Genomic DNA, 23,634 nt, shown 5'->3' on the forward strand with positions numbered 1-23,634 from the left:
TGGCTTTGGGGGACTTCTGGGGTCTCTGCCACTACTGAAGGGGTCTCCAGTCTAGATTCACCCGCTTGTTCTCCACCTGCTTCCTGGGAAGGGAGAGTGTAGGGTGGGCAGATATGGGGTCGAGCAGCCCTGAGCACCAGAGTATGAGGCCAAGTCCAGGGTCATCAGGACTCTAGGTAGGAAATACTGAAATATTTACTCTTTAACAAGAGACTCGCTGCTAAGGCAATGGGCAGGTGCAAGTCACACATGTAGATATGAGCTCCTAGCACAATTGTTAACCTGGGGCTGTTGTTGAGAGGAGGGGCATTCCCCCAGCCACAGCCCAGACCTCAGACACACCCCCACCCCATGTCCCCTCCCACAACATAAGCCAGACTCATTCTGCGAGAGGCAGCTACAGCCACCACAGCCATGGAAGGTCGATCTCCCAGGAGAAAGCATGGTGCTAAGCTCAGTGTAGACAATCTTTATTGGCAGGTGTTAAGAGTGCAAAACAGTAACAGGAGGCGGGGCATGGTTCTCCTCCTCCAGGTGAGGAACCTGTTACCAGGCCAGCGGGGAGGGAGCACTTGACTGTGGCTGCTTCAGGCCCCACACCCTCTGAAGAACAAGCTCCCAGGCAGGAGGTCTCCCCATGACCTGGTAGAAGGGAGCAACACCCTAGAAGGGTCACGGGCTGTGTCCCACCCCAGGCCACTTGGCTCCTGCCCACCACAAACCTTGACAGCTTGGGTTAGGAGTGTTAGGGGACTGAGCTAAACATATATATCCCTCTCCAAACTCAGGCATCTGCCTCACACCTCAGTTTCCCCTCTCCCAGTGATTAGCCAGGTTGGACCACCAGGCCTGGTTAGTGGCCCAGCCTGACCTAAAGTGACTAGTTCCCATAACATACCATATTCAGTCATTGTGTGGGCTGCAGGCCTTCAGAGGCTGCTGGGATCACTTAGCCAAAAAGACCCTTTCTAGGCCGCAGAAATCAACCCAAGAAGATGGACATTTAGGTTATCACCTCAAATGTGCTTTGTCTCCTAAAGGCAATTGACCCCCAAGACAAACAGCTCTTGTACCCAACAATCATGCTGGTTTAAAAATGTGGTGCAATAAGCAAAGGGTCCATCTGCCAAGAACCCCAGTTTCCTAAACCCATAGGGGACTCACTTGGGGGAACCTGTGTGGGGCCACCTGGCACAGGCTGCCTGTCTCCGGTCATGTCCTCCACACAGTCCTGGAGGCCCCACTCCATCCAGGAAGGCCCGATCTCATCCGGCCAAGGTCCGAGTCAGTTACAAGGCAGCCAGGTGGGATAGCAGGAGTGGGCTCGGGCCAGCAGAGGCTGCACAGGGGTCACATAGTAATTGATGGTGGCAGGCACAACCCCGTTGGGGCCTGGAGGGCGCCAGGCCAACGCGGCTGCAGCAGCCGGGCCCTGCTCAGCCAGCGCCTGGAGCGCCATTGTGGCGATGAGGTCCAGTGTCTGGCGGCGCTCGTGGCTCATCAGGCACACGGTGCTCTCATTGACCACACGGTGCAGCGTCACCAGGCAGGCATAGCGGCGGGCCAAGTCGGCCCCGCTGAAGTGGGCCTCCAGGTAGCGTTCCAGGGTGCGCTGCTGTTCCAGCAGGTCTGGGAAGTCAATGAAGAAGCGGGAGCACATGTAGCGCTGCAGGGCGCCTACATCGGTGCTGGGCTGAGGCCGGAAGCCCCGCACCAGGAGGTGGCAGTACTTGAGGAGGCCGCCACCTCGGATCTCCTCAGGGCTGCGAGTGGCGATGACTCGGTGACGCAGGTGCTCCAGGGCTTCGGCAAAGTCCCCGTACAGGCTCTCTCCTGTCACTGTTGGGTGGAAGGCCTCGGACATGGGTGTGGATGAGCACTGGCCAAAGAGCAGCAGGGAGTCCAGAATGATCTGGAAGGAGTCTACGCTGAACTCGAACTGACGCCTGACCGAGTCCACAAACTTGAGCTCCATGTTTTTGCCACTCTTGTTGGACAACGAGATGAGGCTCCAGCGGTCTGTGTCCGTGCACACTTTCACCAGCTTCTGCACGTACGCCTCCTTGAGTGTCAGTGGTGTGATCTTGGCCCGGCTCACACCGGCCGGCAAGAAGTCCAGCAGGCAGGCCAGCACCACCTCCTTGGTCAGCTGGAAGGATGCCTCGCTGCGCAGGTCCATGTAGAATACTAGGTCCAGGTCCTTATAGCCCAGGCCATTATCGGGGTGCAGCACGTGGCTTGCAGCTGAGCCATGTAGCCGCACGCCATGCACGCGCAGTCCCCGTGCCTCCAGGCTGCTGCGGACAACCTGCAGATGGGACAGCAAGAGGGAGCGGTGTCAGGAGCCTGGGCCGCTGGGGTCCATTATTGGCTTCTCCGTAACAGTGATGATAACATTAACCACTGTTGAACACTTATCGCCTGCCGTGCCTTTGGAAAGACAATTAACTCTCTAAGCTTTGATTTCCTAACTTGGAGAATGGCCCATTTGGAGGAAAACCTCAGAAAGAATAGCAAATACAAGCATAGAATTTACTAAAAGCCAGGTCCTGATTTAAGCACTTTATATATTAGGATAAAAACTCACAATAACCCTGTGAGGTAGGTACTATTATTCCCTACTTTATAGATGGGAAAATGGAAGTTCAAAGGGGCTAGGCAACTTGCCCAAGGTCACATAGCTGGGAATTAAACTTAGAGCCCATGTCTTAACCACTAGGCTATTCTACCTCTTAAAACTGCAAGTAAAACACTTAGTTTTGTGCCAGGCATGATGCAAACTGCTCAAATGTGTTGGGAATATAATTTTCAATTCACACGTATTACTACATCATTCCTTACAATAATCCTATGTTTGAATATTACCATCTCAATTTACAGATAGGAGACTTGAGGCATAGAGAGGTCAAGAAACATGTCCAAGGTTAGAGAGTGGCCAGGCTGAGATTAGAACTCAGGTCAGTTGGATTCTCAAGTTCTTTTGACTATGAGACACTCATTTCATCTTTACAAGGACCCAGTAAGGCAAATGTTATACTCAGTTTTGAGATGAGGAAACTGAGGTTTACGATGGTAAAATATCTACAGTTCAGAGGTGATGTCATTTGGAAATGGCAGGGCTGGAAGTTAAAACCCAGACCCTTTCTGCTCTTAGGAGAGGGGATGGGTCAAAATCTCAGGAAGTCCCCCAAACCAAGTTGGAAGAGATGTAGCAGACCCCACTTGTTGACACAGGAACATGACAGGTAAACCTACAAGTCATCCTGAACCTGCTTCTCTAGCATTCGTATAGGCCAGGTGAAGGCATCTGCTTCCTTTGGATTCTAGAACCTGTCTCCCAGGGCCTAGGATGAGGTGGAGAGGAGAGAGGAGCTGGGCTGTACACTCAATTTTCTCAGCAACCTGGAGTACTCTGTACACTATCCTGAAAGTGACCAGGCAGCATTCCTACCCTGAGTGATTCTGCAACCCTTGCTGCCAAGTCAGCACCGGCCAGGCTGCCCTTCTCGCCTCCCAGGGAATTACTGCAAAGAATGCACCTAAGTGCTGAGGCAGCAAGCCACTGTGGGGCAACCTGAGGCGGGCGGCTCCCTCCAGGAAGGCTTCCGGGAGGATCTTGATGAGGGGAAGGTACTGTCATGGCTATGGGTGGTAAGCAAATGGCCATCAGGAACTTGATGGGGGGAGGGGGAACAGCTGGGGGAAGGGAAGGGGAACATTGGTTAGGCACCTATTGGGTGCCAGGCACTGGATCTTCTTACCAGAATCTATAGGGGTTAAGCCTTTATGATCTCCAAGGTATGAATGGGGACACCAAGGCTCACAAGAGTGAAGTAACCTGCCCAAGGTCAAGGAGAGGTGCCTTCATATCCAGGTACAGCTGACTCCAGTGTCAATACTCTTTCTACCACGTTACTATCCCACAGTTCAGAAGGAGCCTAGATTAGAAACTAGGGTTCTAATCCTCTCCCACTTTCAGAATTTCACAGTGAGGCCTATCCTCCAGTCACTGAAGCCCCGAATGAGAGTAGTTGGGGAGCAGGAAGATTGGGGATGCCTTGGCCAGCCAGACAGGGGAGGTTGGAGGAAAGGGGCCAGCTGCTGCAGTCCAGCCTGTGGGACTTCTAACCTACACCCTGGCAGCTGTGTCCATGTAGGCTGAGGAGAGAAATGAGCCAAAGACCTTATCTCAAGGACTCTGTCAGACACGCAAAGCAAACCAGCCCCCTCCCCAAGTCTCATTAGAGCTGACTAAGCCTTATTCAGTGCCAGCTCCTGCTCCCAGGCTGATGCCCACCCCAGGGTATGGCATCTGGCCTGGTGAGTAGGTAGCAGTACCCTTGTTAAATCGCCTGCGTCAGGTTATGGGGCTGGCTGTTGTCTCTTTCCCAGGTATGACTGTAGCCAGCTTGGCAGGCGGTCCCCAGATACTGCCACACCCAAGGACTGCAGGGCAGCTCAGAACCTCCTGAATCAGACTTTCTAGCCATGGAGGGGGCAGTGGCTGCACCCTCCTTTCTCCTATGCCAAGGCCCTCCCCAAACCACTCTGCTCCCAGGCCACTGCTGAGACCTGCAGGGAGACTGTAGGGGCGGCTAGCCAGCATGCTTATAAAACTTGAATTCAGAGCTGCCTAATGCAGGCCCTCTGGCTGTCCCTGGAGAGATCAGATTGTCTAATTCAATCCTCTGGGCCCAGAGAGGGCAAAGGACTTATCCAAGGTCACGCGGCCAATAAATGGCTGAGCTTATAATTAGAACCAGGCCTCCCAGAGGGCAGGGGGCCTCCTGTAGAAGAGTGGGTCCCTCTAGCCTAGGTTCAAACAAGAACAGTATTTCTACTTGCTCGGCTTGCTGCTGCAGGTGAAACCTTGTGAAGTACAGGAGAAAGATTCCAGTTCTTGTACTGTGGGGCAACTCAGCACTGGAGAGAAGCCCAAACTCAACAAGCAGCACCCCCACCACACACTTCCCAACAGCTTGTGAAGCTGCCAGCTGCAGATTTCTGCCAGGAGATGGTCTTTCTTCCCTGTGGAGGCAATTGTAAAAGCCAGGTGAAGGCACCTGTGCCCTTTGGATTCTAGAACTAGAAAGGGTGTGGGAGAGCAGTCTAACCCATCCCCATTGAACAGATGGGGACACTAAGCCCAGCACAGAGAATACACGACAGCCCAAACCCTGAAGGCAGATGTCCAACTTCCCAGTCCAGCTCTGAAGTCTCCGATGCTCCTCCCCACCAGAGCCAGCAGCTCCGTTTTGTCTCTGACCCTTGTCTAGGAAGACACTGTACTATTATCTATGATTATTGCATTGTAGAGTCACCTCCTATTGACCTGCAGTCTCCCCCATCTGGCTGGGTGGACCTGGAAGGCCAGAGGCTGGGTCCTGGTCATATTCTATGTCTTCGTGTCCTGAACAAGGACTTGGCACAGAGTGGGGAGCAGTAAAAGCAGTTTGGACCTTACTGACAAGGGCGGGGACTTACCCTCCAGGGCGCCCCTTGTGCCTGCAGAGGGGAGCTGCCACACTGTGCTCTCCCATCCCCTCTCCCCGTGCCTGGGACAACAGTCCTGGAGGCACAGCATTTGGGGCTCCAAGGTTGACCTGACTTGACTCTCCTGGAGAGAAACTGGTTACCTAATTACCCCATGACAGCGGGCAGCAGAGGAATGCCTCTGTGAGGTGCCACTGGGCTGCAGATTAGTCAGCCCTGAGGAATCTGCCCCTACCCCCACCCCCCATTCCTTGGGAGGGAGGGCAAGGTAAATCCCCCAGTGAGCATCCCTCCCCCGCTGTGGAAGCTAAGGCAGCAGGGGGCAGGGGAATGACCTGCTTTACCTAACTGGGGGCTATCTCCCAGGAAAAAAGTCCATCTGTTGGTAGAAATGCACAGAAATTGTGGCTGATTTCCTGGTTTGTTTGTTTTACCAGAAGACACCCCTAAGACCTAGATGTTGAATCTTGGCTGCTGGGGAAGGAGTGGAAACACCTTGAACCTGCAGCATCTGCTAATGGAAAGACCCAAGATTCTCTGGGTTTGATTTTCACCTCTTTAGGTAATCTTAGGCAGCTCGCTCTTGGGACCTTTGCTTCCCCAGCTATAAAATGGGTACAACAATTACCATATTCTGGTATTTCGGAGTATGATAGTGCCTGGGGCATACAGATGAAAGAGCAATTTTAGGGTTGCTGAGTGTCAGGTAGAGGGAATCTGAGGCAGAGGAGAGGCTTTGCCAGAATTCTCTTCCTCGGCTCCTCGGGACAGAAATGGGGCTTGGGACCTGGGATAGCCTTTGTTTCCAATCGTGGGGAAGGGGAGAAACACCCAAACTGGACACCTGAGGTTGCCTTCCAGCACACTTCCATCAGGTCTGGTCTGGAGAGGGAGGCAGTTCTTGTCAGGATTTCTAGGCTTTTCCACTTAGCTAGGGGACTCTTGAGCCAAGGGTTGTGGGAGCATAGGACAGAGTCTGCCCCCAGAACCTTGAGAGGGAAGGGGTGACGGGGTGAGGTCCAGGAATGATATTTCAGGATGAAAAGAACTATTTTGGACCTAGGCACGCACACGTACCCATCCAGGGCTGTCTGGCATTTTTTTTTTTTTTTTTTTTTTTTTTTTTTTTTTTGTCCTTGCGGCAGGGACTATTCTTCCTCTGCTTCTGGATCCCCCCTCATTCTCCTTCCGTCTCCAAGCCGGGGCCTGGGTGAATGGTCCAGAGGAACAGCCGCTCCCCAGGTGCCCGGGACGGGGAAACTAAGTGGGAAAGAGCTGTGAGGTGAAAGGGGGAGGGGTATGGTCTACTATCAATGCTGTGCGGTTTTGTTAGAGCCCCTGTCCCTCTCTGAGCCTTATTTTCCCTAGCTGTCCAACAAATTGAATAAACTCCGGGTGCCTTTCAGCCTCGAGAGCCTCAGGATAGCGACTCTGGGCCCCCTCCCGCCCAGCGACCTCTCACCTGCACGATCTGCCGGGGCTGCACGCTCAGCGTGGGGAAATTGCCGCGCCCATGAATGGGAATCGGCTCGCTCAATAGCGCGTCCAGCCGCTTCACCTGTGGCCAGCTCAGCCCACTCAGGTGCCGTCCGAGGGAGGCTGATGAGGCCTTCGGGTCGGGGCCGCCGTCTGCCTCGGCGGCCGTGGTCACCTCCGAGGCCGCAGCCGTCCCCACCTGCGTAGCCGCTCGGTCCGGGCTCTCAGCTTTACTCTCCGACGGCATCATTAAGCCGGCCCTGGGGCCCCGACGGTAGAAATCGGGGGGTGGTCAAAGGGAGGAGGGCAGGGAGAGCAGTTGGGCCGGAGCCAAGGCTGGGGCGCGGCTGCAGGGACCGGACGGCAGCGACCAGCGAGGAAAACCCAGGGCACACCTGCGACAGCGACGACCAACCGACCCTAAAGTCTGTCGCCGCGGGCCCAGCTGACTCTTATAGGCCGCGGGCGACTTGCCTATTGGTCCCGGCAGCTGTCATACAGCAGGAGCCGCCCCTCCTCTTGACGCCCCTGCCATTGGTCAACAGAGCTTTGCACGCGAGTCACTGGGCTCCAGGGAGATTTCGATTGGCTGGAAGGCACGCCCCTGCCCCGCCCTCCTTTTCGGGCTGAATTCCCTCCTTTGGTCCTTAAAGAACTTCTGTTCACAGTGATTGGCCCGAGCGGAGCAGGGCCTGGACCTAAAGGGACTTGCGACCTCTAGCGGCAAGAGGAAGGGACGTGACCAGTAGAGTTTGTAGTGGAGTTAAACCACTAAGAAATCCCAGGTTTTGTTTTTGTTTTTGTTTTTGTTGTCTGTTTGTTTTTGCTCTAGAAGGAATTTAGTAAGCACCTGGCCTGGCCCTAGTCATCAGCTAGTTTTAGAAACCCAGAGAGATTGTGCTACTTGTTCAACCCCTCACAGCTCTCCTCCTGCTTTCCCACAATCTTCCGGAGTCAAAGAAAAGTAGCTAACTCAGACTAAACCTGAGTAGAAACTTTTTTAACACACTGTCTTGGTTGGCCCTTGCTAACTGCCGCCCGGCCAGCCTCAGTGTTCACTTTCAGAGGAGGGGAAACCTACTCGGAGCGGGGACATGGCTCCCCCAAGATCACATAGCGAACAAGTTGGGCTCTGGTGCAGACCCAGGGCTATAGGATCTGTGAGTGCATGCCCTTTCCACTACACCTGCGAAGACACAGGACCTTTGCCAGAAGGGAGAATGGAGAGAAGCTGAAGCTGGGGGTTTGGTCTTCTTGACCCAGTGTCTCAGGACCTTCTGCAGCTACGACTGGCAGGAGCTTCCTGGGTGGCTGGTGGGAATCTTTCCTATCAGCATATTCTCAGCCTTCTCAGGTCCGGTGTGCTACTAGGCAGGTCGCTATACCTCTCTAAGCCAATTTCCTCATCTGCCCGAAAGAAGATACTCAATAAACATTTTTAAAATTTTGGTTTGATTACTTAGAGTTGGTCAAACATTTTCACATGTTCTTTTGAAATAATATGTTTACATGTTTTTCTTTTCCCCTTTACAGAGCCCAGAGGGATACAACTTATTATTATTGTTACTTTTAATCTTTTTTTCTGATTTTAAATATATGTGCTTGTGGCAAAATTTTAGAAACTGAGTCTGTCTGATTCATCACTGTAATATTCTCTCTTAAATATCATGCTCCTAACACTATATTGAATTAAATATCATTCTCCTAACACTCCCATTCTGTAAGGCAGGCTGGGCAAGGGGTAATATGTCCAATGCACAGAAGGAGAAGGCAAGACCTAGAAAAGACAGACTACATTCCAAGGTCACCAGCTTGCTTCTGATAAAGCTAGGACTAAACTCTCAGACTAGAGCAGCCACTTCCTCTTTCTAGAAGCCCAGCCCAAACAAGATCCTGCCCTTGCCCCCTCTCTCCATCTTGTCAGTTTTCTGGGGCTTCCTCTGGCCTCCAGGGAGAGGAGCTGCTGCTTAGCCCCACACCTTGTCTGTGTGACTTTGGGCAAGTCCCCTGCACTGTTTTATCTTCTCTTGAAAGATAAATAGATAAGAAATCTCCTGCGGCTGAGCCCAGAAGCTCCAAACCTTTGACCTACAACTTCCATGCCCTGGTGGAGGCAAGAAAACTAACATTTACTGAATACCTGCTGCTCACTAGGTCACGTTACATACTAAAAATACACCTAGAGATGCGGGATCATTACCCTCAATTTACAGATGAAGAAACCAAGGCTTAGTTTAGAGAAGTCAAGTGAAATGCCTAAGGTTATACAACCACTAATTGGCAGTGTGGGACTCAAATCCAGGTCTCTTGACTCCAGAGACCTATTTTCCAACTGCACCTCATGGAAGAGTTGGCACATATCACAGTCATGCTTGACACAGCTCTGGCACCACCCACAAGATCCATCCATCCATCCATCTATTTATTCATTCATTCCTCAACCAACACATATATACTAAGTACTTACTATGTAGCAGGTGCTGGGTTAGGTTTTGAGATGATAGGCAAGGTTCCTGCCCTTCTAGATTCTAGTATAGAAAGATAGTAGTCAAGTAAACAAATATATGACATTTTAGATAGTGCTAAGAAAAAAAAACCATACGCACAAGAGAGAGAGCAACTCTGTGTGTATGAGACTGAAAAAAGAGAGCTATAACAAGAATGAGAGAAAGAGAGAGAGAAATGGAGATGTCCGTGTCCATCATTAAATGGTGTAATCATGGAAGGACTTCCTAATGAGGTGACATTTCCATTGTGTCTGCTGGATCCACTTCTACCCTATCTCCTCATACTTCTTCCTGAACAGTCAGGGCAGCAGAGAAGGTGCTAAGCTAACACGTTCCTAGAACCCCGATGGCCTGAGCTGGGAAGTCTTTTGACACTCATTTTGTTCACTCTCTTTGTACTTTATAGATGGGAAAACTGGGGTCCAGAAAGCATAAGGGATTTCCCCCAGGGAGACCGGCTAGGTCTGGAACTACACAAAGGCAAGGCTTTGTGGGGGGAGTCTGGTGCTGTACCCACTCCCACACACTTGAATCAAATTCTCTAAGGAAGGAAACATAGAGATCTATGTTTTCCTTTCTCCTTCCTTCTACCTGGGCTAGGAAGAGTAATTAACAAATTCATGCATTGTGAATCACTCTTTCAGATACTTCTGTTCTCAAGCAAATTGGTTCAATGTTTGCCCAATTATAGGACCCGAACATTGCTGTGATGGGGGTGGAAGTGACTGCGGGATGCAGGAAGAGGAGAGAGAAGATGAGAGAGAGCAGGGGTGTACTCAGTAGAGTTTTCATGTTCACCAAACCAACTTTTAATTGCCCCAGTGAATGGAGGGGAGTGGTGGCTGGGGTACATCCTGCAGAGACCAACTGGTTTTCAAATGTTATGTATGAGCCTCTCTCCCCCTGTACAAATTTCCCATCTTAATTTGACATTAATCGATTTTAAAAGGGAACTTACTCTCTATGCTAATTGAGTCTTATGACATAGATAAGTCACTTTTCCCTAGCTGGACTTGTTTCCTATTTTGTAAAATGGAGTGAAATAGGAGTTAGTCTATTCCATTCCCACCTTGTATGATTTGAGGTGGTGGGAAGGGAACAAGTTTCCTTGGAAGAGTCTTGGTCCCTACATCCGCCCCTCCTCAGCTCTGGGATCCAGACAAGAACATTCTGGGATCAGGTCACATTACCGAGCACCCCGAACCTGGAACCACACTAGTCACTTTCCAAAGTTTCTCATCCAATTTTTAGAACATAATTTTTGGACACAGAAGCGATCTCTTACTTTGCACAAGAGGAAACTGAGGCTCAGAGAAACTAATTTGTGCAGGGCCCCGCATTTGGAGAAAGGAGCTTCACATGTAGGTCTGGCTGAATCCCCAGCCCATGCCTTACCTAGGGCACTGCCTCTGAGAATGACTTGGTTTGTTCAATTATATACAGATGATCCTTCCCTACGGTGAGTCACCCGTCCCCTACTACTACGGTTCTTGTCCTCCACCCTGCCTCAGCCCCTCACGGCCAAGGTCATTTCCTGGACCTTGTCACCAATAATTGCACCCCCCCCTACCCAGCACAATTTCAATGCCAAGTATCCCATGCTGCTAATACCACCTCCTGTCTTTCTTGCTTACTTTCTCTGCAACCCAGGCTCCAATGGTTTCTTGGCCCACCAGAACCTTCTATCCAATTATCCTCCCACCTTTTTTCCCCACTGTTCCTCACCTCCCTGACTTTCCTCCTTAACCAGCTTAGATTCCATGGACCATGATTATAATTACTTCCTTGCAAACAGCCTCAACCTCTTGCTCGTCTCTCGTTAAATTGCACCCACCTGGCAAAACCACACCCTTGTTAATCCAACTTGGCGCTTGCACCCACACAGTTGACTGAAGCTGGAGAAAGACATACAGCCCTGCTGACTGGTCTCGCTTTAACGTCATGCTCACCATCCTTCAGGGTGCTGGCTGGCGAACCTACCATATTATTCGGTCCTTTCAATCTCCCGCAACCCCATAGACAATGTCTTATATTCTCTTCTGTCCTCAATTCCGGACAGCTTTCCTCCCTCTTAGCTGATGACCTTACTTCCTACTTCACTGACAGAAGCAATCAAAAGAGAATTTCTGCAGGCTCCCAACACTTCCTCTACCCAATCACTGGGTCTGGGCCACATTTTTATCCTCCCTCCTGCTGCTTGGGTGAATTCACTTGCTCATCTCGCAGCTACCCCTCCACTTATATATCTGATTCCCTGCCTCTCATCTGCTCAAGGACTTCATTCCATCCGTTTTCCCCTTTACTGTATCATTCCAAACAGCATTAAGACATAATTTCTTGCATCTCAAAAAACAACAACAAAAAACAAACCCAAAACCCAAACCAAAATATCCTCTCTGACCTCACATCTCCCTCCCCTTTAACCTATTTCTTTATATAGCAAAAATCTGAAAATGTCTGTACTTTTTGCCTTCACTCATTCTGCTGTCTCTTGAACACATTTCCATCAGGCTTTAGCCCCCCCCCCCCACTCAAACTGCTTTTGTCAAGGTCACCTGTGATTTTCACACTGCTAAATTCAATCATTATTTTTTGGGTAATAGCTTTATTGAGATAAATTCACATAACATACACTTCACCCGTATAAAGTGTACAACTCAGTGCTGTTTTGTACACTCACATAGTTATTCAACTAGCACCATAATCAATGTTGGGACATTTTCATCACACCCAAAAGAAACTCTGTACCCTTTCGCAGTCACTTCCCATTTTCTCAACTCCCTCAGCTTACAGCCCTAGGGAACCGCTAAACTACTTTCTGTCTCTGTATAGATTGGCGTATTCTGGACATTTTATATAAATGGAATCATAGAATATGTGTTTTTTAGTGACTTGTTTCTTTTACTTAGCATAATGTTTTCAAGGTACATCTATGTTGTAGCACTTATTTGTATTTCATTTTTTTCTGTATTGTTAAATAACAGTTCATGGATATATTTATTTATCCATTCATTAGTTGATGAATGCTGTTATGAATATTCATATACAAGTTCTCTTTTAACTTTTTTTTCCAGAGCAGTTTTAGATTCATTGAGAGGAAGGTACAGAGACTTCCTTTACAGCCTCTGCCTCCACATACACACAGTCTCCTCTATTATTAACAAAACCCCACCAGAGTGGTCCATTGGTTACAAATGATGAACTTTCATCGACACATCATAATCACCCAAAGTCCACAGTTTACATTAAGCTTCTCTCTTGGCATTATACACGTATGAGGTTTTGTGTGGATGTATGTTTTAATTTCTCTTGGTTATATACCTAGAAGTGGAATTACTAGTCATAAGGTAACTTTATGTTTAACTATTTAAGGACTTGTTAGACTATTTTCCAAAGCAGCTGCACCATTTTACATTCTTACTATCAGCATATGAGGATTGCAATTTCTCCACATCCTTGTCAACACTTGTTATTATCTACCATTCTGATTATAGCCATTGTAGTGGATTTGAAGTGGTATCTTATCTTGGTTTTAATTTGCATTTCTCTGAGGGTTAATGATATTGAACATCTTTTCATGTGCTTATTGACCCATCTGTATCTTTAGAGAAATGTCTATTTAAACCCTTTGCCAGTTTTTGATTGCATTATTTTAAAAATTATTGTTGAGCCCTGAGAGGTCTTTATATATTCTAGATACGTGTCCCTTATCAGATATATGATTTGCAAAATTTTCTCCCATTCTAATGATCAGTTCTTCATCCTCGTATTTTACTAGACCTATAAATTGCCTGTGACACAGCTGATCATTCCTTCCTCTTTGAAATACTTTCTTCACTTGGCTTTGAAGACATCTGACTGTACTGATTTTTCTTCTGCTTCACTGACTGCTGTTTTGCGGTTCCCTTCTCATCCGCCTCTAAACAGTGAAATGCCCGGGACCCACTTTCTGGTCCTCTTTTTTTCTGTCTGCACTCACTCCCTTGTTGATCTCATCCAATTTTAAGCTTTAAATGTCATCTGTGTGCTGGCAAATCGCAAATGTATATATTCCAGTCCAGAGCTCTGTCCCAAACTCCAGGCTCATTTATTTAATTTTACTCAAAATCTCTACTTGTATGTTTATAGCCTTCTCAAACTTTGCTTATCCAAAGCTGAATTCTTGCATTGAATTGCTCCTCCCCCAGCAAACAGCAACTTCCAGTTCTTGGGCTGAAAACTCAAAGTCATTTTTTTACTCCTTTTTCTCTCATATCCCACATCCAATTTCTCTGCAAAGTCCTGTTAGTTCTGCCTTCAGAATACAGATGGAATGTGATCCCATTTCACCTACCCCACCTCAGCTACTGCCACCTTCATGGCCATTGACCCCTGTCCTCGATTATCAGAGTCTCCCTACTGGTCCCCTTGCACTTGTCTCCTACAGTCTGTTTCAATCGAGCGGCCAGACCAATCCTTTTAAAACACAAGTCATATCATGTTGTTTTAATGCCTCCATCTCACTTGGAGTAAAAGCCCAAGTCCTTCCTATTGCCACGGGTTCTAAGGGATACCCTGCCCCTATCCCCATCCCCCCCACCATCAGTCACAGGCACGCTGGCTTCCTTGAAGTTCCTCTCCCCCCTCAGGGCCTTTGAGATTGCTCTTTCATCCGTCCCAACACCATCTCGCCCTCGATAGCCACATGGCTTCACCCCCAGTTTCTCCCCATCTTTTTCTCAGTGTGTCCTTAGAAGGGCCTCCCTAACTACCCAATTAAAATGGCCTCCAGAACACCACTCCCCGCCCCAGCTGTTTCCATAGCACTCAACACCATCTACACATCATCTACTTACTTATTCATTGCTCGTTTCCTGTTTGAACAGAAGCTTCTTCAGAAGGGCAGGGATTTTGTCTGTTCTTGTTTTCTGTGTGTCCTACCTCCTGGAACTGTGTTGACAATTATTCAGAGCTCAATAAATATTCATGGAATGAGTACAGGGATACTTGAGCACTATTCTAGAACCAGATCTTGCAGGGAATGGTGCAGTGTGGCCATAGCCAGGTTTCTGACATGGAACTTTGAATGGGGAACGTGGGGAGTCCTCTCAATGTCCCTGAAACTTGGTTCTTGCTTTCCAGCCTAGGATTCCTAGTGTAGTGGGAACCAAAAGCTTGAATTCCTATTTTATCTCAGCCTCTTACTGGCAGAGTGTCCTGAGTACAGGACACTCCCCTTTGCTGAGCCTAAGTTTCCTCATCTGTTCATTGGGTCATTATCTCAGGGCAGCATAAAAAACCCAGTGTGTGAGCGATGCCTGGCATGTAGTCAGCATTCAAAGCACGCTTGCTCTCCCTAGAATCAGGGCTAGTTTTCTAAGCAAGGCTCAGATGGGTGTTTTGTTTTGTTTTGTTTTTATTTGTGTGTGTGTTTGTTTTGCACAGGGGCAGGGAGGAAGGAGGAAGAGAGAATGAAGCCACAGAGGAGGATGAAGCTCTGGGAGAGACCCAGGAGGCTCGGGGCTGGACTCTGGAAAACAGGGAGAGGCACCAGAGGGCAGAGCTGTGAGCAGGGCACCCCTGCACTTCACTTCCCCCAGGTGCAAGGCAGCTCACACAGCCCCTCCTCATCCCCAAGCTCCTTTGAGCCTGTCCAGTGCCGCGGTGGGGAGGCAGGTGGAAATGACTGCTGGCTGAGCCCATTTCATGGGTGAGAAGAGTGAGGTTCACTGTGTCTCATCCCCTGCTAGAGTGTAAGCTTCTCGGGTCCACGTGCTGCTCGCTCCCATTTGTGTCTCCTCAGGGCCGATGTTGCCAACTAGAAACGGGAGTGGGGTGCTCTCAGTAGGTTCCTAGCCCCCGCAGACCCCACCTTCCTTTATAAGAAATATTGTGCAATATCTTCTTCCCTGCAATGAGATGCAATTCATAGATAATATATCCTATTTATACACTCTTAATTTTGAAAAAAAAAATCAAGATAATGTTGAAATGTAAACAAATAAAAGGAAGGTAATCTTTTTTCATGGTTTTATTTTTTTATCGAGATATAACTGACATGTAACATTATGTAAGTTTCTGGTATATACCATGATTCGATATTTGTATATATTGCAAAATGATTACCACAGAAAGTCTAGTCTATCAGTATAGAGTACAATTTTTTTTTTCTTGTGACATAGAACTTTTAAGATCTACTTTCTTAGCAACTTTCAAATATGCAATACAGTATTATTAACTATGGTTACCATGCTGTATGTTACATCCTCAGGCTTATTTATTTTACAACTGAAAGTTTGTACATGTCTTTTTTTTTTTTTTTTTTTTTAACTTGTAAATGCACAGGCAGATTCTTGTAGAATACGGCTTCTCAAATTGGAACGTGCATAGGAGTCACCCGGAGATTCTAAATCAGCAGGTCTGGAGAAGGACCTGAGAGTCTGCATCTCTAACCCGCTCCCAGGTGCCGTCCCGCTGCTGCTCACCACCCCATAGAAGGATGCGTCCAGCTCCCTGGGCCCAGTGCAGACGCCGCCCCTAGCCGCCCACTCTCTAGGCCTCAGCAAGGGGCAGCCCTGTCGGGGGTTTCCCAGCTGCCCAGGAAAGTGCTCGCCCTGCAGCCCAGCCTCATTCCTGGCACACACGTGGCTGGGCGTCCGCTGCGGAGACAGCAGTTCCCACGGGAGGAACCTGCCCTAGGGAATGAGCCGCGGGGGAGGGAGGGAGGCCGCGGGAATTGACGTCTGAGTGGGTGGGGCAGCTGTGTGTAGGGGGGGAGGGGGGACTCCTGCCAGCCCCACCCTCTCTCCTGCCGCAGTTTGGGTCAGTAATTTCCAGGGCACTGATCACTTGCCCCACCTGCCCTCCTAGTGCCTTTTCTCCCATTCTTCCCTCCTTCCCTTTGTCCTCGGCCTGGACTGGGCCCCTGAGGCAGGGAGCCCAGATGAATTCAACTCTTCTCCTTCCATGAATAAATCCAGTCTAGGGGTTAGCGGATAGGCAAATACTTTTCATCTTTAAGCAGGTTTTCTGTCAAAGGAGGGATGTGGGAGTGAATTCACTTCCAGTGCCAGTCAGGGAAGGCTTCCTGGAGGAGGCAGGAGCCCAGTGGGGCATGACAGTTGTGGAGGTATCCCTTGGACAGTTCCTCTCTCTCTCTCTCTCTCTCTCTTAGAGTTGAGGGTCTGGCCAGGGCCTGCTGACTTGGGGTACCAGCTGCGGCATTGCCGCTCTGGGGATTCCAGGGCACTCCGTTTCAGAGGCTAAGGTAGAGTCTTGTAGGAATGAGAGGTCTGGGTTTGAGGTCTAGCTTTGCCGCTAATGTGTTGTGCACCTCTTGGGGCAAGCCCCTCTCCTGTCTAGGCCAGTATAAAGAGGGATGAGATCTGAGGATCCCCACGGACAGTGCAGCTCTAAAGCCCTAATCCCGTGGTGGCCAGTGAGGGAGATTTGTCGAGCCCGGAGGCTAGGAGGCCAGGCAGGAGGCTTATGTTGGGCCTGAACTGGTTCTGGGCAGGGCAGGGGTAGTGGGTCCTGGGGAGGCTCTGAGGAGGTCTCCCACCAAAAACCTGGGCCAGACTGATCCAATCCTGGTCCTCTGCCGAAAGGCAAAACATTAAACCATAACAACAACGATTAATTACAACTACCCCTCTTCCATGAGGTCTAAACTCTACAGTTTACAAAGCACTTTTCTCGCCATCATCTCATTTGATCCTCACAACCTTGGTGTTATTGCCTTTCAACAAATGAGAAAACTGAGGCCCAAAGAGGCCAAGTCACTAGCACAAGGTACTAGAGCTAAGAGGAACCCTGGGACTTGAACCCGATATTCCTCACATGTTTTAGGAAAAGTTTCCTGGGTCTCAGGAGGCTGAATTATCCAGGAAGTACAACCCTTCTAAACCTTGAACACGGGGCCCTAAATTTCCATCTGGGTCCTTAACTTTGGACTTTAGAGCTGGAAGGTAAGTCTCTCACTATATAGTCATGAGCCACAGGGTGCTGTTTGGGTCAACCATGGACCTATATGATGCTAGTCCCATAAGATTATAATGGAGCTAAAAATTCCTGTTGCCAGGTGGCGTCTTAGCTTTGTAGCCATGGCGACTTTGTAGCACAATGCATTACACAAATACTGTTGTGTTACAACTGCCTACAGTATTCAGTACAGTAACATGCTATACAGGTTTGTGGCTGAGGAGCCGTAGGGAAACAGAATTTGTCATCCTAGAGTGCCTCTCTGTGACATAGGATTACTTTAGGCTACTTACCAAGTAGAGGTTTTCCTTTGTAAGATATTTGCATTTGTAACAAAAATATCCATTTGTAAGGGTGTCTCCTTCTCTGAACCAGGAAGAGGGGGTGACCTTATCTCTAGGAACTCTTATCCATGCAGAAGCCCATAACTTAAACCAGCAAAACAACCTTACCCCCATTTCCTGTACTTTTCCTGGGAGCCCCCCATAACTGATTTCCCCATCCCCAACATCTTTCGCCTTCAGCTGAAGATGATATTTAAGATGATTGCTTCAACAATTTTGGCAAGTTACTCAGTTTTCCTGGGTCTCACCATGTTTACAGGAGGTATAGATGTTATTAAAGTTTGGTTTGTTTTCTCCTGTCAATCTGTCTTTTATTACAGGGATGTCTCACCCAGAAGGGTCGAGGGAAAATGATTTTTCGTCCCCTACAGAGTAATAAGCTATACTGTACAGTGTAGGTGTGTTGTAGGCTCTACCGGCTAGGTTTGTGTAAGTGCACTCTTACGATGTTCGCACAATGACACAATCACCTAATGATGCACTTCTTGGAACATATCCCTGTCATAAAGTGGCACATGACTGTATAGATGGGGAAACTGAGGCTCAGAGAGGAGAAAGGTCTTGCCCCAACCAATAAGGCAGATTAGGTGATGGGCTCTGCCCCCTGGGCTCTCAGATGAAGTTCATGGGACTTCACAGCTCGTTTTCCTTGTGGAGGCTACATGGGGGCAGTGAGAAGGAAGGGTTTAGGGCAAGAATCTTCCAAATCAAAGAGGGAGCCCAGCAGGGACCGTGGGAGGGGAGGTTAGGGCCCTAGAACAGAGAATTAATAACCTTTAGGCTTTATTTCCTAAGAGGAACACTGTCGACAAAACAAGGAGGAGCTGGTGGTAGGGTTTAATTTGGTTTTGTTTTTCAGGTTTGTTTCCCAGGCATTAGCTCAAGCCCCAGTACAGTGACTGAACAGTGCTGGCTGGACCAACCCCGCTCCAGGCTTGCTCCCTTTTGGGCTCAAGGGCCAGGCTTGTTGTGATTCTAGGGCTGAGTTGGGGCCTGTGTCAGGTGCAGATGGCAGTGAGGGTGTGTTTTCTGTGGCCTGATCAATGCTCGACCCAGAATCCAGGTGGGGTTTACTCTGGGCCTGGGTAGAGAGCTTTATCACCGGGGTCAGGCCCAGTTCATGACCAAGGTCAGGGCTCATCCTGGGATCAGGGAGCTGGGAGAAGCTGCACGGTCCCTCCCAGACCCAGTCTAGGATTCTGATTTCAGGAGGATGAGTCAGGCAGCCCAGCTGGGACTGCAGGCCTTAGGCTCCCGGGCCGGAGCGGAGGCCTTGGTCAAGGCGATGCCCCTGAGCTAATGCCCTAGGTCTCAGGTCCACCACTGGGTGTGTCTTGCAGGGAGGTGACCTCCCATCTCCACTACATCCCTCCACCACACATCCTACCCTTTAGGACTCTATGCACATAATTGGCTGGCTCCTTCTGCTGGTCCTGCTCCAGTCTCGAGTTTAGAGAGGTAAGTGGTGGGAATCAGAGTCTTTCACAGTCCTCAAGGATAGCTGGGAAAAATTACCAAAAGTCCTCCACCGTGGTTGATTTCAAGTTACCCATGTGATGTCACTGCATTCTGAGCTGGGAAGAGATTCATGGGACTGGCGCTTGTATGCCGGTATGAATGGGCTCCAGCATACCACTGGCTCTGACCCAGGACTGTCCCATTGCTTTCCACAGGCCCAGGAAGGGACGGGGTTCCTGCTAGCTCACAGTGTCAGGGTGCCCTCAAGGATGTCCTATTTTCTCCTTGTGCCTATTGGTGTGAAAATGACAGCGATGATGATTGTGGCTGTAGTTGAAATTGTTATCATGATGGTTGAGGCTTTGGTTGCTACCGCTGGCCTCTTCTCAGTAACTGGGGCAGGGTCAGTCAAGAAGCGCCTCTGCCCGCTGGAGAAACTGCCAGGAGCTACCCAAGAGCAGAGAGCTGATTAGGGCCTGAGTTTCTCAGGGCTGTATCGCTCCAGCCAGGACACTGAAAAACTTACGTGACCTAATAAGTTCATGTCCTGCTACTCTCCCCCTGCCCCTGTGCAGTGATGACCTAGCCTCGTACCTCATGGAGGACACAGGAGCCCAGCGTGGGAGAAGCCCTCACCTTACCACCACTGAATCTGTACACCTGTCTGCGCTGCGCCCACCTTCTCCTTCCTGATTCATGCCTGAGGACTAGACCCTCCTCTTATCAAAAGACAGGCCTTAGCGGCTTCCCACGGACGAATGAAGTGACCTTTACCGGGTTGATTTTAACCTTATCTCCTCGTCCGGCCCCCGGCTCCTTATGCTCCAGCTTCACTGGCCACTTTTCTCTTCCACAAGCACAACGAGCTTGTTCTCGTCTCAGGGACTTGGAGCCCACACTTGTCTTAAATTTCTGCACGCAAGTCTGGCGGCTCATCTTCCCGGCTCCAGCTCGGACTCCTTCCCTGACCTCCCCTCTTAAGGGGCAGCCCCTGCCCCCTCCATCACATCCTCCTTGTGTCTCCAGCCCCGCCGTTGCCTTACCTGCTTGTGTGTTACTGGTTTGACTGTCACCCCCACTAGATTGTAAGCTTCATGGGGCAGGGCCCTCATTCTCTGCTGGGTCTGGTACCTGGTTGGTGCCAGATAAATGGACATGGAATAAACTAATAGATGTCTGTGCCTCTTTCCCCTCTGTTCTCCCTGGGCCACTGATAACATCTTGTTTGAATGTCTTAGGTTCCCGCTGTACACTGGGCTATAAAGGGAAGGGGCAGTGTCCCGTCTGCCCGTTTCTTGGCCGGAGTGTGAAAGGTGGACCGAAGTCCACAGGGGCACCTGTGGTCGTAGCAGCAGAAGGTCCTGGGTGATCGCGAAGAGCTTTCGCTTAGGGTTGAAAGGTCTGGCTGCTTCCAATCTTGGTCCGGTTTTAACAAGGAAGGTAGCATCTCCTCTCAGCCTCTTGACTCTGTCATCTCCACCGACCTACTGAGTGAGCTTTTGTGCGTTTTGGCTGGCCTTCATCCAAACCCCGTTTTCTTTAGGGGAAAGCCCTGCTGTGTGAATCTTGATGGCCCTACTGCCTACTACTGAAGCCGAGAGGGACCATAGACCCGTTCTCCCACTCCCTAGCAAGTAGGACAAGGGCACATAACCTGGGCTCGGCCAAGTGGATGTTTCAGCCCAAGATTTTGAATCTTGAACAAGTGATGCAGAGATAGGAAGGTTTAGAATTTGCTCAGAAAGGTGGGCTTTGGTAGCAGTGATCAATGTGGTATCTGATTGTGACAGTTGTGCCCAGGTGTCTTGCAATGGGACTTGGTCTGTCCAATGCTGTCACTTCCTTTGTTCCTGTCATTGATCTGAACTGGGATCTCCAGGCTTTGTATCCGTCCGGGGAGCTCCTCAATATCTTCCTTTTCTTCATAAGTCAGCCAGAGTCGGATTTTATTGTTTGCACCCAAGACCTCTTGCTACCGCCTACCTCCACCACCAGACATTGTCGCTATCACCACTTCCATCAGTCCCAAGAGCAAACAGCCATCGAACTAGCCCCATGGTCCTCACCAGACACCGTTGCCATCCACATCACCATTTTTGTTACCTCAAGCTTTAACTTGGCTATGGAACTGTATTTGTCAGGGTTCAGAGCAGGAAACGGAAATACCCCTTTGGTGTTTTTGCAGGAAGGTATTTAACGCAGGACAATTGTTGGAGAGGTTGAATGAGCCAGGCCTCCAGGAACGACTCCTAGAATTATGCAGAACTGACCCACCAAGAAAGCCACTACCTCCGGAGCTGTGAATTCAAGAACGCAGCCCTGAAGCTTCAATCCAGAATTCAGGAAGCTGCATTTAAGAAGCCGCTCCCAGTCTTTCTAGAATGAATTTAAAAGGTATGGCCTGTTCCCTATACAAAGGCTGTGAGGGAGGGCAATGCAGTTATTGGCTTTTTAACCTCTCCATCTAGCAGGATGGAGTGGAGACTCAGGGCCCAGCCACTGGGTTTATTGCACAACTCATCGCCACCACTGTCGCCTCTCCGTCAACACTAGGACCTCCCACCATCATTAGCCATCACCTTAACTCCCACCAGTCAATTACCAGCCCTGTCACCTCCTCTGCCAACATCAAGATCTGACAGAACCATCATCTTTTCCGTCACTCGATGTCACCATCAGCGTCACCACTACCACCGCCGTGATTACTGCCATTACCTCCATGCCCAGCGGCAGCGTGGTGAAAAATGGCCAGTGAGATCATGTCTTTGCCTTGGCGCTCCCAGAGGTAATTGCTTAATGAGATGGTTGTGGCTCTGAGTTATTAGTTACACTGTACGACTGGGAGATCTTCCCAGGCTCTGATCAGCCCAGAGTGGTTTACACACTGGAAGTGTCTTTGGCTGTGAGTGTGGGTGTGAAGGTCCAAGATAGGCCTCCGGAAAGCCATGTTGTCCATCCGCCTGCCTTTGCGATGGAGAAACAGCAACATAATGTAGTAAAGAGGGCTGAGGGAGTCAGCCTAGGTCGACGCAGGCAAGCGCCTTCACGTTTCCGGGTCTTAATTTCTTTATCTGTAAAATGGGAACTAAAAGAACTATTTTATAGAGGAATGTGGGGATTAGAGGTAATGTAAATAAAGAACCTGGCCCAGTGCCCAGTGCCCAGTGCCCACGAGGCTCTCAAAAGAAAGTCACTAATATCTTTTGTTTCTTTTATCTAACACATATAATTCTCGCCTTGTTCCAGGCACTTTGTTCTGAGCACTTCACACATTTCAATTCATTAACTAAAACTTCATAAGAGCCCTAAGAGGTAGATACTACTATTGCTCCTATTTTACAGATGAGGAAACTGAGGCACAGGGAGGTTAAGTAGCTTACTCGAGGTTAGTTACACAGTTGGTTAGTGATGAGACTGGGATTGTAACACAGGGAGGGAGCCTAGCTCAAGTCTGAGCTCCTAGTTTATGGCCATGCCACCCTAAATGTGCCCAATTTTGTCTAATCTCAGAAGCTAAGCAGGGTCAGGCCTGGTTAGTACTTGGATAGGAGACCACCTTGGAATACCAGGTGCTGTAGGCATATATATATATATATATATATATATATATATATATATATTTTTTTTTTTTTTTTTTTTAAATCAAGTCTGAGCTCTTGACCTTGATGCAAGCGCTCCCTCCTCCTCCCCGCCCCCCCCCCGCCCACCCCCCACTCCCGCCCATACTTGTTCTAAGAAGCTCGCCTCCCTTCCTCATTCAGTTTAGAGAAGACTGCTCTTTTTGTTCAGCCATTAGAAAGGGGCCTCCAGAAGTCACTGTGTTCAGTCCCTTGTCTTGAGACAGAAATGCTTGGATTCACCTGGGCCAGGGCCTCCCACCCTTCCCAGCCAGGGAGTCCTTCCTATTGCCTGACTTGAATTTGGGCTGAGGCAGCAGTTCCCAGGGAGGAACCTCCTCAGCCGGCCTTGTTTTCCCCATCCTCCTTCTTTACGACTATAATTCTCATACCTTCACCAAGCTCCAGGCCTGTCCCCGAGGCCCCTCCCAGGCTTCCGCACCCTCATGCAGGCCCTGCCGCACTCACTGGGCCCCCTCCTCTAGGTCCCCATCCCTTTTGCCCTCTTGATGTCTGACAACATCATTTCCGCTCCCTGGTTCTGGGACCCCATCCTGCCCAGGCTCCCCTACCCCTGAGCAATCCTCGTGGTCTCTTCTTCCTCTTGAACTCTGGTCTCGTGGCTCCATGCCCAGTGCCTTTTCTGTCTGGTTAGGTTTTCAGTGAGGATCAAAGGAGATAGAGCTTTGCAAGCAGCAAAACAGAACCCACAGACTGGTGGCTCTGGGGTTATTACTGAACAGTAGCTCAACAAACAACTCAGAGCCAGTGCAGCCTCCA

The 23,634-nt window shown here is 49.5% G+C and overlaps 1 protein-coding gene and 1 pseudogene across 1 annotated transcript; one reads left to right on the top strand and one right to left on the bottom strand.

Moving 5' to 3' along the window:
• Positions 1–454: 454 nt before the first annotated feature.
• TENT5B (terminal nucleotidyltransferase 5B) lies at positions 455–7,520 on the bottom strand. Its single transcript, XM_016132162.2, has 2 exons — positions 6,956–7,520; positions 455–2,308 (listed from the first exon to the last, which is right to left on the bottom strand). The coding sequence occupies exons 1-2, from the start codon at positions 7,217–7,219 to the stop codon at positions 1,286–1,288; spliced, it is 1,287 nt and encodes a 428-aa protein (XP_015987648.1). The 5' UTR covers positions 7,220–7,520; the 3' UTR covers positions 455–1,285.
• Positions 7,521–22,699: 15,179 nt separating this feature from the next.
• Positions 22,700–22,818, top strand: LOC118605345 (annotated as a pseudogene).
• The last annotated feature ends 816 nt before the right edge of the window (positions 22,819–23,634 follow it).

The sequence above is a fragment of the Rousettus aegyptiacus genome, unplaced genomic scaffold (genome assembly GCF_014176215.1).
Source record: "Rousettus aegyptiacus isolate mRouAeg1 unplaced genomic scaffold, mRouAeg1.p scaffold_m13_p_1, whole genome shotgun sequence".
NCBI lineage: Eukaryota > Metazoa > Chordata > Mammalia > Chiroptera > Pteropodidae > Rousettus > Rousettus aegyptiacus.

Excerpts from the sequence above, each read along its gene's own strand:
- TENT5B (XM_016132162.2), bottom strand. The coding sequence starts at position 7,219 with ATGATGCCGTCGGAGAGTAAAGCTGAGAGCCCGGACCGAGCGGCTACG. Across the intron at positions 2,309-6,955 it reads AGCCCCGGCAGATCGTGCAG|GTTGTCCGCAGCAGCCTGGA; the intron begins GTGAGAGGTCGC and ends TCCCATCTGCAG.